General features: G+C 37.0%; 2 protein-coding genes across 2 annotated transcripts; both read right to left on the bottom strand.

The window, feature by feature from the left end:
* Positions 1–232: 232 nt before the first annotated feature.
* Positions 233–10,737, bottom strand: LOC131784489 (uncharacterized). Its single transcript, XM_059101300.2, has 7 exons — positions 10,593–10,737; positions 8,257–8,562; positions 5,893–6,189; positions 5,113–5,430; positions 3,431–3,769; positions 2,717–2,869; positions 233–1,944 (listed from the first exon to the last, which is right to left on the bottom strand). Exons 1-7 carry the CDS (start codon positions 10,639–10,641, stop codon positions 1,436–1,438), a joined length of 1,971 nt encoding a protein of 656 aa, XP_058957283.2. The 5' UTR covers positions 10,642–10,737; the 3' UTR covers positions 233–1,435.
* Positions 10,738–12,390: 1,653 nt separating this feature from the next.
* Positions 12,391–13,535, bottom strand: LOC131784518 (octopamine receptor beta-1R-like). Its single transcript, XM_059101334.2, has one exon. It carries the CDS (start codon positions 13,457–13,459, stop codon positions 12,512–12,514), a length of 948 nt encoding a protein of 315 aa, XP_058957317.1. The 5' UTR covers positions 13,460–13,535; the 3' UTR covers positions 12,391–12,511.
* Positions 13,536–13,920: the final 385 nt, after the last annotated feature.

Genomic DNA, 13,920 nt, shown 5'->3' with positions numbered 1-13,920 from the left:
TAACGCAAATTGGCCACCGCAAAGAGTTTCAAAGCTGACATTTCGAGTGTTAGCCCTTCAAAAGAGCGAATGGAGGAATTGTGGGTCGTGTGTTTTAATATAAGGGGTATAATTTGCCAGAACAAGGTCGGGATTCATTGTAATTATACGCGAATTCCAGGGGGAGAGGGGGGGGGGGGGGAAGGGAGAGGTAAACAACATTTTCAAGTTAATTTGCCCGAATTTTTTTTTATTTAAAACAAATTTTACATACTAAGATACAATTTATGATGTCATTATATATATAAAAAGTTATTACATAGTGCTCTTAAAACGGGCGAGTTAGTATGAAATTATTAAAGGCTACTTGTGGCCGGCATTGGTAACAATTTGATTAGATGCCTCGTGGAAACTGGGTCTCCTAAGGAACAATTTTTATCAAGATTGAATGAAATTTTGCAAATCACCTCAGCGAAGATATCAAAATATTTTCAGGTGGATGGAAAACTTTCCAAGCAATTATTATTTCGCTCCAAGAAAATTCAAGAACCCCCCACCAGACCTGCGCAGACGTAACATGAATGATAGTCTTTTTCTTCTTCTGATAGGAAGAGGAGGAGCAGATATTTTGTACTTTTCTGTTTTAGACATCTAGCATCGGGGTTCTACATTAGAGCTTTGGTCCAATTTTTAATCCTCTCTCAAAGACTCAGCAGCCTAGCGAAGCGAAACTCTGAAGAGAGTGGTTCGAGTTATCTAGACCTTTTACAGAGCAAAGGAAGGCAAAACCGATCCGGATTATTTTTTCCACTCGATTAAAAATTGCTCTATTTGGTAACTAACTTCACTCCTATCGTAAACTTTACCCGTTCATGACACAAAAAAAAAACCCATAGTAATTAGACAGACTCAGATAAAAGCTGCATACTCCATGATACTCCACAAATTGCATCACAGGCCTTGCAACTTGGGAAAACGAGTGTGATTAAGTTATGACTGTCAAACTGCTTAATACTACAGATCCTCATTTCCACTAAGTTTTTTGTTTCATACTGAACAATCAAGGATAAACAGTCTCAAATAAATTAGACATCAAAGCAGCCAGAATAAAGATATACGGAAGTCATCGGACGATCAGAATACAACATCAAAAAAAGTTCGTGCCTTAATTACGTTGAACTAAGTTCCATTTTCGCTCTGCCATCATCGCACCCATTAAGACTAGTTGAATTTGAACGAAGGGCTTCAAGGAAAAAGAATAATCTTTCCGGGATAAAGATCTGCAAAGCAATTTCCTGGCATACAGCGCTTGTTTGATGCGACCTGTTCATGTGTTGCGTCGCTGTGACTTGTCGTTTCAGGTATCGTGGCCGTAAAAGATTATTTCGAAAAATGTCTATCAAAGAATTAATTACAAAGAGTGTCTTGTAAATGGCAAAATACCTTGTTCATTGCTTCACGCTTCACTAACGTTACGTAACAAGGAATAAGTTTTCTCCGAGTTTTTTTTCTCCGAGTTCTTGTCCAGCGGAGGTGGCTTGAGATGCTTTATCAGCCTCTCTTCCCAGTTCTTCCTCTCAGTGAAGTCATGATGATCCAGAAAGGTTCTGTTGCGAAGGGCCTTAGGCAGCTTGCTCCGGTCAACACCATCGATACGCACCACAATAACAGAAGAGTCGCCCATCTCTGTACTCCGATATAGCGCCATCTCTAGCTCTCCGCGACAGAATTTGCTCGACATGTAGTTATGGGACATTACAGCCAGAACTTTTCGGCTCGTGTACACGCTCTCTGCCATGTTGTCCACCACAGGCTTCCCAGCCTGAAAATCTCTGTCATGGATACAGTACTTAAGCTTATGCTTATCTAGGAGCGGCAAGAGTTCTTTCTTAACCCAGTTTAAGTCCTGGCTGCTGAACGTCACAAAAACATCGTACCTAAACTGGCGGCCATTGACTGGAGTTTCTGGTAAATGAAACAATCGGGTAGGGTAAACTAGGGTTAAAATTTTTAATTACCGTAAAAATTTCTTCTTTTAATTGACCATACCCCAAGCATACGAGTTACGACCCTTTATCTTGTAGGTATATCTGAAATTAAGATTTTTGACCATTGCCTTAGCTGGTCTTACTTTGTTTCATATTTTTTTCTGAATTAGATCTGGAGTAGATAAAGGACAATACTTTTACCCTCCGAGTTTTCTCCTGCGCATTATCAGGCCAGTTTTGTTGTTTACCCTACTCTCGTGCCACGGACCGCAAGTAAATAATGGAAGAATTGAACATCAGCCTTTTCCACTGACCATAACTCACGGTGAGAAAGGCTCAAAAATAACTTGAAACTTAGTATGAGAACTTAATAAATGTAATAATAATCTAAATGTGCAAGAATCGTAGAACACGAGCTGTCTCTCGTATGATATTAGCGAGCCGCGCGGAACTCTGGGAGCAAGGCGTATGAATAGTAGGTTTTCGTAGTTTTTTTGGGCCTCATTTCCAGACTTCCACGCGGCGCACTTGCATCAATTTTTTTCCGCTGACTATTTTTGCTCTTGAGCAACAGACTTTATCGAAAAGGAGGAACTGCCCGTAGTCTGCAAGAATCGAAACATAAATGTTGCTATTACAGCCTTACCACTGTTATGATCACTCTTATTCAATCAAATAGACTCATTTTATTTTAATCTTAGCTTTAGGGTCAAGTCGTATTAAAAAAATTATGTATAAAAAAACTATACCAAAGAATGGTTCTTCATCACTGCGCTTTTTTCTGCAAAGTCTGTAGGCAAACAAAGCTGCAATGAAACCCATTATAACGCCGCCTGCGGTAATGGAGCTGATGGCGACCAGCGGACTTTCACTAGACTCAACGCCGGCAATTCCATTTTTATCTAGAAAAAAAAGAATCGTTTTTCTTAAGTCTTAAAAAGATTAAAATATGCTCAGCTTGAAATTAATCAATTGAATTGTAACCAACCAAACAAACAAACAACTGAACGTACAAACGAAAACACAAGGAACACTAATTGGCAAGAAAAAAAATATAGTGCCCGCTGAAAGTAGATACAAGGGCCGTGTAACCTTAAACTGAATTAACATCATGTCTTTTCATTGTCTCAGTTTTGTTTGATATCCCTCAATTATTTGTAGACTACAGAGTATGCACCTTGATAGCGCTCACATGGAATTCTCAACTGAGGTTTTAACTATATATCCTGCTCTTTGAATTTTCATGAACCAAATTAAAAATGTCGAATGAAAATTTTTGAATGTTATAGTTGTGATTTAAATTCACTGCACAATTAGTTATTTGAATGTTAATAGTAATTTCCTTAATAGTAGGAAAACTTTGCAACAGAATTCCATCTGACGAGAATAAAACATGAAATAAGACGGTCAGATGATGAACGAAATGCCATATGTACAAAGAACAGATAATGCTTGAAACATACCATCGGCTTCTTCTCCTTCGAGGGTGACGGAAACTCTCGCTTTGACAATAATTATTTTGAAATCTGCAGCGCAGATATACCAACCAACGTATTGATCGCTTACATTAGATATCTGAAGCTGAAACAAAACCATCTTTGTTGAGTTGGTTCCTTCTCGAGGGCCATATGATTTTGTGTAGTATTGCAGTGCGGACTTTTCGTGAATCCTAGTGTTGTTAAAGATCCAAAAAGTCTCCGGCTCTAGTAGCTCTGATGGATATGAAACTTTGCAGGTCAGACGGACAGGAGATCTTTGATTTACAAACGCTTTAGCTGGATTTGCAGAAATCCGAAAATTCTCTGAAAAGATAGGAAAAAAAGTAAGTGCAACTTATCAAGGGAACCATTTCACCCTCTTCTCCCAAAAGTGATTGGTAGCTATATATTCTAGTGACACTATATTCAACACCAGCAAACGCAAAATGATAATGAGGAGTAAAATATTGTTAACAAATGCGTGGGAGAGAAGTTTTTAGACTTTGGTTTCTGCTGTCATCCTATACCACGCCACTCTCCCTTCCGTGAGCAATCATAAATACAGGAGTTACCCAAGCATGTCTTGTTTCAAAATGATTATATTTAGATAGGACGTTCTGACCATAAAATCTTGTTGCAAGTTCCATAAAAAACCTCCAGCATAAATATATCTCTGTATCTTTTGCACTGATTGTTTGTCTATCTGTCATTTCCTATTTTGAAGTGAAGAGATGATTCTGGTACAGTTGGACTGTAATTTTAACAATTGCAGAAAAGAAGCTTGAGCAAAATCCAGGCTTCGACGGGATTCGAACCCAGGCCTCCCAGATACTCAAGAATCGGGCGCTATCACCGACTGAGCTACGAAGCCACACGTTGCACGGGAGAGAGCAGATTTTAGAGGGTTCTTCTTTCCCGTAAAGAAAATGATAACTACTTGTAATGAAATAAATTTCATGTAACATGCATACGAAAATCAAGCAAAGAAATAATCTTTGCTGGTCGATTGCAATTTTAGCAATGACAGAAAAGAATCAGCCGCTCAATTTTTTTCGTTTCTGTTTGTCTACCTGTGTGTGTTTGTCTGTTCGAATGTTTGAATGTTTGTTTGTTTGTCTTTCTATTTTTTTCTTCCGATCTCTCTGTTCCCCTGTTCAAAGACCTTGAATCATGGTTAGAGGCAGATTTGTCTGTCTGTCTGTCTGCTTGTCTGTCTATCTGTCTGCTTGTCTGCCTGTCAGTCTGCCTGTCTGTCTGTCGGTTTCTGCCGATCTCTCTGTTCCCCTGTTCAAAGACCTTGAATCCTGGTTAGAGGCAGATTTATCTGTTTTTCCGTTTGTCTGTCTGCCTGTCGGTTTCAGCCGATCTCTCTGTTTCCCTGTTCAAAGACTTTGAATCCTGGTTTGAGGCAGATTTGTCTGTTTGTCTGTCTGTCCGTTTGCCTGTCTGCCTGTCTGCCTGTCTGTCCGTCTGTCTGTTTGTCTGTTTGTCGGTTTCTGCCGATCTTTCTGTTTCCCTGTTCAAAGACTTTGAATCCCGGTTAAAGGCAGTTTTTTTTCGTTAATTTCTAAAGTATTAGTCGTCAATGATACAATACAAGAGAGCCATTTAAAGCTCATGATTCATCACCTAAAAGATGCCAACGAACAAACTCTCATAAAACCAACCTTTGGCCAGAATCTTCAGGGTTCTTCGCCTCTCTTCAAATCCCAGGGAGTTGCTTACTTTGCAGAAAAAATCTCCTTCGTCTGCACGTGACACGTTGAGTATCATCAAAGCAATTTTTAAACCACTGCTTAAGACCTCACGAGATAATCTGATATTGAGTGTTTCGTTGACAATTGTTCCATTACGTTTCCAATAAAACTGAGTGGTATCCTCTGAACATTTTTCCTCCGAGCAGATGCACTCAAGAGTAGCACTCGTTCCTAACACTGCTGGAATGGGAAGCCTTTCACGATAACCGTATTCGATCATATCAATTCCTAAAAAATAAAAAAGAGATGGAAATAAAGCAAATTTTATTCCTGCTCTTCCTGCAAACAGTGGAAAGATCCTAATCTCTTAAAAATTATTGACAAGGACTCATAAAAGAAAATTATTTTGCTCTACGAAGAGATGGGAACTTGAATTACTACAACAAACTTTTAACCCTAATAAATTCCCTTTTGAGCATCGAGGAATACCAATGGGATGAGAAATTGCCGCATTCAACTCCTTGGTCTTACACTTCCCTCAGCTAAACGTAATATTTTCTCATTTCTATACATTAACATCAGCACCATGAAGTAAGACCCACCCCGAGATTTCTTGACAAACTTTTCTCTATGTTTTTTTTCTTTTTGCTATCAAAGAATTTTAGTCATAATATTTTGCTATCACAAAATTTTTGAAAGAAGATAACAAAAACCCGAATGATGTAAAATAAAAAGTTGTCATTTACTCACGTCTCACTTGGATTTCCACGCACCTCTCGGACGTACCAAACACGTTATCAGCACGACACGTAAATTTCACACGCTGATATTTCTTTGTCACTGATATTATTTTCATGAAGAGTATGTTCTCACCATATCGACGTAATATGTACGTGTAGTCGTCGTCAAAATGTTGAATCTCGGAACCATCCAGCCACCAGGAAACACGAGGAACCGGCCATCCATTAGCTCTGCATTCTAATTCAGGTGTATTGCCATAGTCAACTATTCTGACAGCCGCATCAGACGTTTGCACATTTGGTTTGGCTATAGGGCATAATAATTTATAAAATTGGTAAGAGGGTATATGAGGAAAGTGACCCACTTGCCATTACTCATACCACCTTCTGAGTTCTGAAGCAATAAAGACTTTTGCTGTATGTGTTGAATGAGATTGTAATCTGTTTATACACCTGAGTGGGAAGAAGTATCGTGAGAGTTATCTGTTTCGCCAAAAGCAATGTGGAATGACAAAAACAACTATAAAAATGAAATATGAAAAAAAATCTAAAGGAAATGTGAAAAAAAGTGAAAAAATATCTCTTCACAAAATAGCCATTAAGAAAACAAATAAATGAAGGATTAAATGACTGAATAAGTGGAGAATACATAAATAATTAAATTAGGGAATAAATGAATGATTGAACGAAAGAACGAAGTAAGGAACAGCAGGGCCCAGTTGTTCAAAGGCCGATTAGCCCTAACCCAGGGTTAAATTTTAATCCAGGTTTCTTTATTTCTTTGTTCAAAAGTCTTTTTGGGAAAATTTTCACTATTCTTTTTAGAACATCCAATGATCAAATTGCAAGCAAAAATATTTGAACTGAATTTTCTCTCAAAGTTTTCAGACCTGAAATCAAATTTCACACTAACCTTAGGGTACCTTAACCCAGCTTTGAACAACTGGGGCCAGATGGATATATCAATGGATGCATGGATGAATTCCAGCGAGCGGGAATAACGAAAATTTGAATGAAAAAATGGATGAGTAATAAATGGAAGGATGGATAAATGGACAGTTGTCAGAAAAACACATGATTGAATTAATAAATGAATTTTGAAAATAAAAAAGGATGCTTTGATGTAACGTCAGTTTAATAGGCTACTTTCCTCTCGGCTGTAAGTGATGTTTTGCTTTTTTTCGACGCAAAACAGAATAATATCAGCGGAAAGAAAAACAATTTTAAGGACGCGCCGGAGAGACTGGAAAATTTCAGCGACTATTTCCTCTGAATGGCTCTTGTAGGTTCTTAACCCATTTTCATTATTAACTGTCATCTATAAAAATATAATTCGTAAAAACCTTTCTTCCGTAGTCTTCACCCACGCCTCACAAGTATTACCAAAATTTTAAAATAAAATTCGGTACGGGTGCTTTTCTGAGTCACAATCGCGGAGACAGCTAGAGTCATATTGAGGTGTTAGAGGCTGTTGAACTTTGAGAGCTCTACTCATAAAAGCGACTCTCAATCCAGGGAGGAAAAGGCAGTTTTATCTTATTTTTCATCGCTAAAGGCGCTTTTCAACTCTTCAGATTGTTCAAGAGGATGGCAGAAACAGTATTATATTTTTGACACTTATTTCTTGTTTTAGAATTCCCATTTCTTTTCATCGATACAATATCGACCACTTTTTCGATTAAAAAAGACCAATTTTTCAGGAGCCTTTTAACATTTTAACAAATTTGCAATAAAACTTTTGTGCTTTCTTCGCCATTTCATCAGGCATAAATTACCAGTGGTTAATTAAATAAGTTAAGGGAAACTGGCGTTTGAGGAATAAGTTGAAATTTAAAAAATTTCAGTTGCTTTACACTTGTCTCCCCTTCTGATTTTCGAACGGTTTTTTGGTAGAAATAATTTGAAAATCACGCTATAATTTTCTATGCCCCATAAAGAGCATGCAACGAAGCTTATAATGAGTGACGAGAAATATTGTTTGTAGGTTGGTATTTTCTTTCAAATTTACACCATTATTTAACGGGTACAATACTTTTCCCGAAAATTTCGATACCTCTTTCAATTATCTGTCGCCAAAAAGAATAGGGTCCAGCTTTTATCAGAGGTCGTAGTCTTGTGAAAAATTGGATCTAATCCGTTCAGGAAAGGATCATACTTGTTCAGCTGAGTTTTTTATGAGGAGGAAAAAAAAATTAAATGTGCGTGTCCTTGGGCGGAAAACCTCCCCCCTTCATTTGCATACAAATTAAAGGAACTCTTCATTTGGTGTTATTTTGAACTTTCCGGATGTATATTAAAGAATATGAAAGTATGGAGTAAGTGTAAATTAAAAGGAATTTTTAGAGCTTGAATTGCTTAGAACACAATGCCTTACCAGGATAAACAAAACACGAAGCCATTTCCTCGCCACGTTTCGCTTTGCACTCAAATTTCTCTGCTTCTTTGGTCATATTTTCGAGAACAACAGCGGACCATTTCTTATTCTCCTTTGGATCCAGTAATATATGCTCCTTTTTGACTTGTTTCCCATCAATTGTCCAGTTGAAAGCGTTTGCAGAACGGCCACTAATTGTACAGTTCAAAACTGCTACCACAGTAACAGGAGATCTTGTAAGGTTCTTATCACCAAGAGAAATAGTGCACTGAAAGACGCACAGCACAGGTTTGAAGGGAAAGAGCGCTGTAAATAAAGAGAAACAAAATTATTCATTTGCTCGAGAAAAAATTTCTGCTTACGAAGAGCTAATTCGTTGTAATTTAAGAGTACGAGCGATGGGCACCATAGGAAAAAGTGTTTTTTGCCTAACAGTGACTTCACACATTTTTTGAAAAGTTTGACTGATTCATTCGGACTGAGCAAGAAAAAGCTTAACGAGGAGTTTATCAGAAGCCCTTACTGGAAATAAAAAGATGAAACCAATTGCTCTAGTTTCCTTATTTTAATTTTATGGAAAGTGAGATGTTCCATTTTATCGATTGCTGATATATATGAGTTCACCTGTTTTCTAAAACATTGCAAATTTGAAAATATTTATCAAATATATATTCCTTTTCTCTTCTCGTCCAAAAGAGCCCCTTTTTGACGAGAAAACAAGATATATATTTATTTAATATATATATCACAGAAGATATGGTCAGAGCATCAGTGTCCGTCTGCGGCTTAAAAACCAGTTTTTACTTTCTACTAAAGTCTTCATACATTGAATTTGTAAAATTGGAAAACTACGGAAAAGGAAATAAATATTTAATTTGATAAACTCTCAACTGGACCGCCAAAATGGAGCCACTTAAAGGTGTAATACAACAAAACAGATCACTATATCGTCGTTCATACCTCCTCTTTTTTTCGCGTGTCGTTTCTTTACTTTTGACTTATTTTCTAACACTTTCTTTTCTGTTTTTGATATAATTTAGCTTTTATCGCTCGGCTTCTAATCTGCGATAAATTAACCCAAAAGAGTTTTTGTTTTTGTTCGGAATGAAACAAAAGTATCAAAGATATTTTAAAATGCTTAAAAAATGTTTGCGCAGCTTTAGATCTAGGAAAAAAAAGGAAATAAATAGAAAAAGCGAAAAACATAAATGCTAGGCCATTATCCCGTTAGGGTTAATTGATAGAATCCTGAAATTCAAAATAGTGCCTTCCTGAATATAAGACATTTAACATACTGTATAGTATCTTTATTTAGCAGAATAGTAAGAAAGTCCTGATCCTGTTCTTATGGTCTTTGTCAGATACCGCTATCATTGTATAAAACTGTGCGAAGATATAGCCTTTTTTAATTCGATCTCTTTCAAAATATTATCTGAGATGAAAAACAAAAATTTTCGAATTCATCCAATTCTGCGACGCATTAATTTAAAAGTATAATTGTAGAGTTCAATAAACCTTGGTAAATTGATTTCTGCTGAGTAATGGCTACATTCCCTTTCGTCTTCTAATTTGTTTTTTAGGCTGGTTTTATATTGCTTTTCATTTCACTGCATTAAGGTTTACCAAAACACTTTGTTGAAGAAACAGAAAAGAAAGAAACAGGAAAAAAAAATTGGACGTCAGATCATTTTCAAAATGTTCTTCTACATTTGAGAAATGCATCTCGATGACGTCATTAGAAAAACAGAATGCAAATTTTACCAACACTTAAAGATCCAGTGACAGGTGTAACATTTCACGATCTGCAAGTTATTCAAATTATTCAAAGACACTGGAATAGAGGTTTTCTTGTTTTCCTACTGCCAGAACACAACAAAAAAATAAAAGTCAACTTGCTACCTTGACTTGGTCTAAATTTCATTGGGTTGGAAGTTGGAACCCCCCAGATTTTGTTCGATTTAAACTTGGTGTTGCGAAAGGAGGTTTTGGGATTAAAGAATCAATAATCGCAGAATTATGTTGATAAGAAATGCAGATTGCAGAGAGTCGAAGGATGATATTGAGTCACGCGATGGAAGCGACGCTCGAGTAAAATCCGATATTCTTTCTTGAAAATCTTGCTACAAGTTTATGTAGTTTAAAAATCATTTCTGCTGGGATTTATGCTTCAGCTGCATTCATATATTTTCCCGTTCGCAAAGGGCTGAGGCAAGTTTAACGTCATACCGCGAGCACTAAGATTTGATTTGTGTCTCGCTTTATCTAAGATGGAACACTCTCAGGAAAAATTTGAAATTCGAAGGGAAAGTGGTCTATGAGTTGAATACACTACTTACCCACAAGAGACAAAATAAGAAGGAGTATTTTGAAGATACGCTGGTACATTTTAGGCAGCACTTTCAGTCAGAGAGTCAATTGAGGAAGGCTTTAAACGTAAAAAGCAGAAACGTATTGAGGCAACTGCGAACCGCTAGTAATTTTGCGTCTAAATGCATTTCTTATCACGTCTGCGCGGTTTAGGGCATAAAGTGACAGGATGTCATAGTTCAAATTAATAACACCCAGCTGTTTTGGGTTGTCTTGTCGGCATTCCCCTTTGTTTTCCTGCGTTTCTGCCCCCTACGACTGAGGGGGAAGTTTTCAGATCAAAAATTAATTGAAAGCTCTGCACGAAGCACGGAGGAAATAACTACTGTCAGAAAGTTTTTTTTTTTTTCAATGAAATATTTCGTTATGTATGAATTACAAATGAGTCTCAAGTAGTTGGATGGAGTTGTAGGAATATTTTATCAATTTGCCTTCCTCTTTCGAGAAACTTAGTTCGGGAAGTTATTGTGTGCATGAACGGGTATCAAAAGAATATCATAACATCCCTAGTTAAATTGCAAAGGAAGAATTTACTTAATGTATCATACTCAATTTGAATGAATGCAATTTAAGCAAGGTAGTCAGAAAGTTATATATGCAATTTTTTTTCTTTAATTTTGAATAAAAGAAAAAAAATTGAAAAATCTTCCCTCGGTCGCGCCGTCATTAGCGTTTTATTTATTTCATACCCTTTCAATTCATAATTTTGATAAATTTAACAAATAGTTAACATACAGTAAAAACAAAATGAAATGTGAGCTAGTTCTTCGCAGACTTGCAACAATGATCCGTACAGTGAGCCAATAATGCAAAGGACAGATCAACTTGGTTACCTTCAAAGAGGGCTAATGACAGTGAAATTCGCAAAACGACCTTACATCCCTTAATTTGAATCAATATTCTATACCCATTTGGAAATGGAAGTATATATTGTGACATTTCCTCCGCCAGGGGTAGCAAATGATTTGAATTTAAAGTTGATTTTAGAGCTCTAGGGGTGGAAAATGATTTAAATGTAAATTTGATTTTAGAGCATAAAACACAACAGAATGTTCAAACATCCTTAACCTGTGCGTTATCATAACATTCGTCATTTAGTTGTCAATAAGGGCGGTTAAGGGCGAAGAATTTTGTCATGGGAAACTTGCAATAACAAAATGTACGCTTTATGGATCGCATGCTTCTCCAGTTTTATTATCAACCCTAATCATGATGTTTCTAATGTTCCACAAGTGAATTGTTGCTTGACACCAAAAAATTCTTCGAGCGACTTAAAACGTTCTGAACAGCTATAAGTGCTTTAGTGTATACTTCACAGGCGAATAGTGCTTATCTAACATGTTGATTGGCTTGTTCCGAAGTGATTAACACTATTCCTCTCAAAGCAGCCGAATACTAAAAAAATTTTTACCCTGGTGTCGGTGAAAGTGGTGGATATTTGCCTCGCCGCTTTGCCGCTTAATAATTAAAACCTGGCACTATTCACCTCTACTTCGTTGAATAATTACTGGGTATTTCTCGACATTTATAGCTGAATCAATTAGTTAACTGACAGAATTTTCCCCACCACCATTGAACTTTATGAAATATGCAATAGATATCGCATTATTAACATTTCACTTCATTGCTGACTACTTTTGAGCTTGTTAGCACACTTCAAAAGTACAGAATAAAACTTTGTAAATTAATATCTTAGTATCTCCTTGAACTGAAGCAAGTCTGAATCATACCATATATTGAGCTGCTTAAAAATATGTTTTTGCTAAATCAACGGAAACGTTTTTATTTTCCTCGTTTGGGAAACGATTTTTGCCTCGTCAACTAAAAGCCTTCCTGTGCTGAAGTTGTTTTTCAGCGTGGGGTCTCATTTGTGGAGCATATTTACATCTCAGCTTGTTTCCGATAAGTTTATCACTTCGATTCGTCGATGGTTATTTCTTCCCGTTTTTAACAGAGTTTTGAAGACCGCTTTATATTTTGGGAGGCGCCACGCGTACAAGAATGGATTCAGCAAAGATTTCATGGTAAAGATGTAATAAAATATTGCAAATAAGTACATTTGATAAGATTCGTGTTCCTCGCACGTGGGACATGCACCAATGACTTGGTAGAACACAAACCAGGGAGTCAGACAGAATAAAAACAAACACAGTGCAACCACCATGGCCTTTGTCATATTGCGTTCTCTTTGGTACGCATTGATGACCATTTTCCCTGATTCGTCAAGGTCTCTTGCCCCCTTACGAAGATTTTTTAACATGCAGTAAAGGCGAATATAGAACAAGACGCTGATAACTGACGGAAGCACAGTGTGAGCCCCAGATATGATATTAATCAGCGTGATCGAGTAGTTGAGCTCTCTCAGGATCGTCCGATACGACATGTAGACGATGCTGCTTATCCAGATAACCAGAATCCATAGAAAGACTCGTCTCTTCGTAATAGTAACGTTATGCTGTAATGGTCTCGCTACAGCCACGTATCGATCGAAGGACAATGCCACAGCGTGTAAAACGGAAGAAACTAAAAACAGAGAACTCACGGCTTCGATGGCGTGAACAGCTATGGAAGAAAACGTTAAAATCCACCAGGCACACAAGGGCTCTTGTACCAAACCTACAAAGAAATCAGCTATCGCTTGACTCGCGATAAGTAAATTAGACGGAGATCTTTGCAAATTCTTATTAGGATCTTTCCATACAGCAAGAAGAACCAACGCGTTTGCAAACGTTGTAGCTAGCGCTGTCAGCGCAACGAACACTGCCCAGAAATACTTAAGATCAAAGTTTGCTTCTTTCCAAGGACGTCCCGTTGAATCATAGAAATCATTCTCCATTTGGGTTGAAAGGAATGATATGCGTAAAATATATTTTTGCCAGAAGATTCTTTTTTAGTAAGGTAGAGATTAGTCTTCGTTGGTATCTTTTCCTTTTAATTCTTGCAATTCTTGACTGTTAGTTTAAGAGAGCAAACATCCCATTTAATTTCGCAAACAACAAGGAATCAAAATCGACAGCTGTATGTAGGATGGATTTTGTTCGATGCTGTGAAGCCACGAGTTTCTGTCAATTATAATTTATCATTTGATCGGCTTGACATGAATCATATTCACTTTCTCTGTGAACTGAAATCGAATGAGTATCGTTTTTATATAAGAAGTGATGACGATTCTTTCTCTAACGTTGAGGCTTCGAAAAATAAATTCGAAATCCTTGTATTTGAATTCATTTTATTTTTTATCGATCATTTTCAGTTCATTCGGGCGTATTTAGCATTATAAATACATTTTCTTAAACC

The sequence above is a fragment of the Pocillopora verrucosa genome, chromosome 5 (assembly GCF_036669915.1).
Source record: "Pocillopora verrucosa isolate sample1 chromosome 5, ASM3666991v2, whole genome shotgun sequence".
NCBI lineage: Eukaryota > Metazoa > Cnidaria > Anthozoa > Scleractinia > Pocilloporidae > Pocillopora > Pocillopora verrucosa.
The sequence above is the reverse complement of the archived record's forward strand: the minus strand, read 5'-3'. Positions and strand labels throughout refer to the sequence as shown.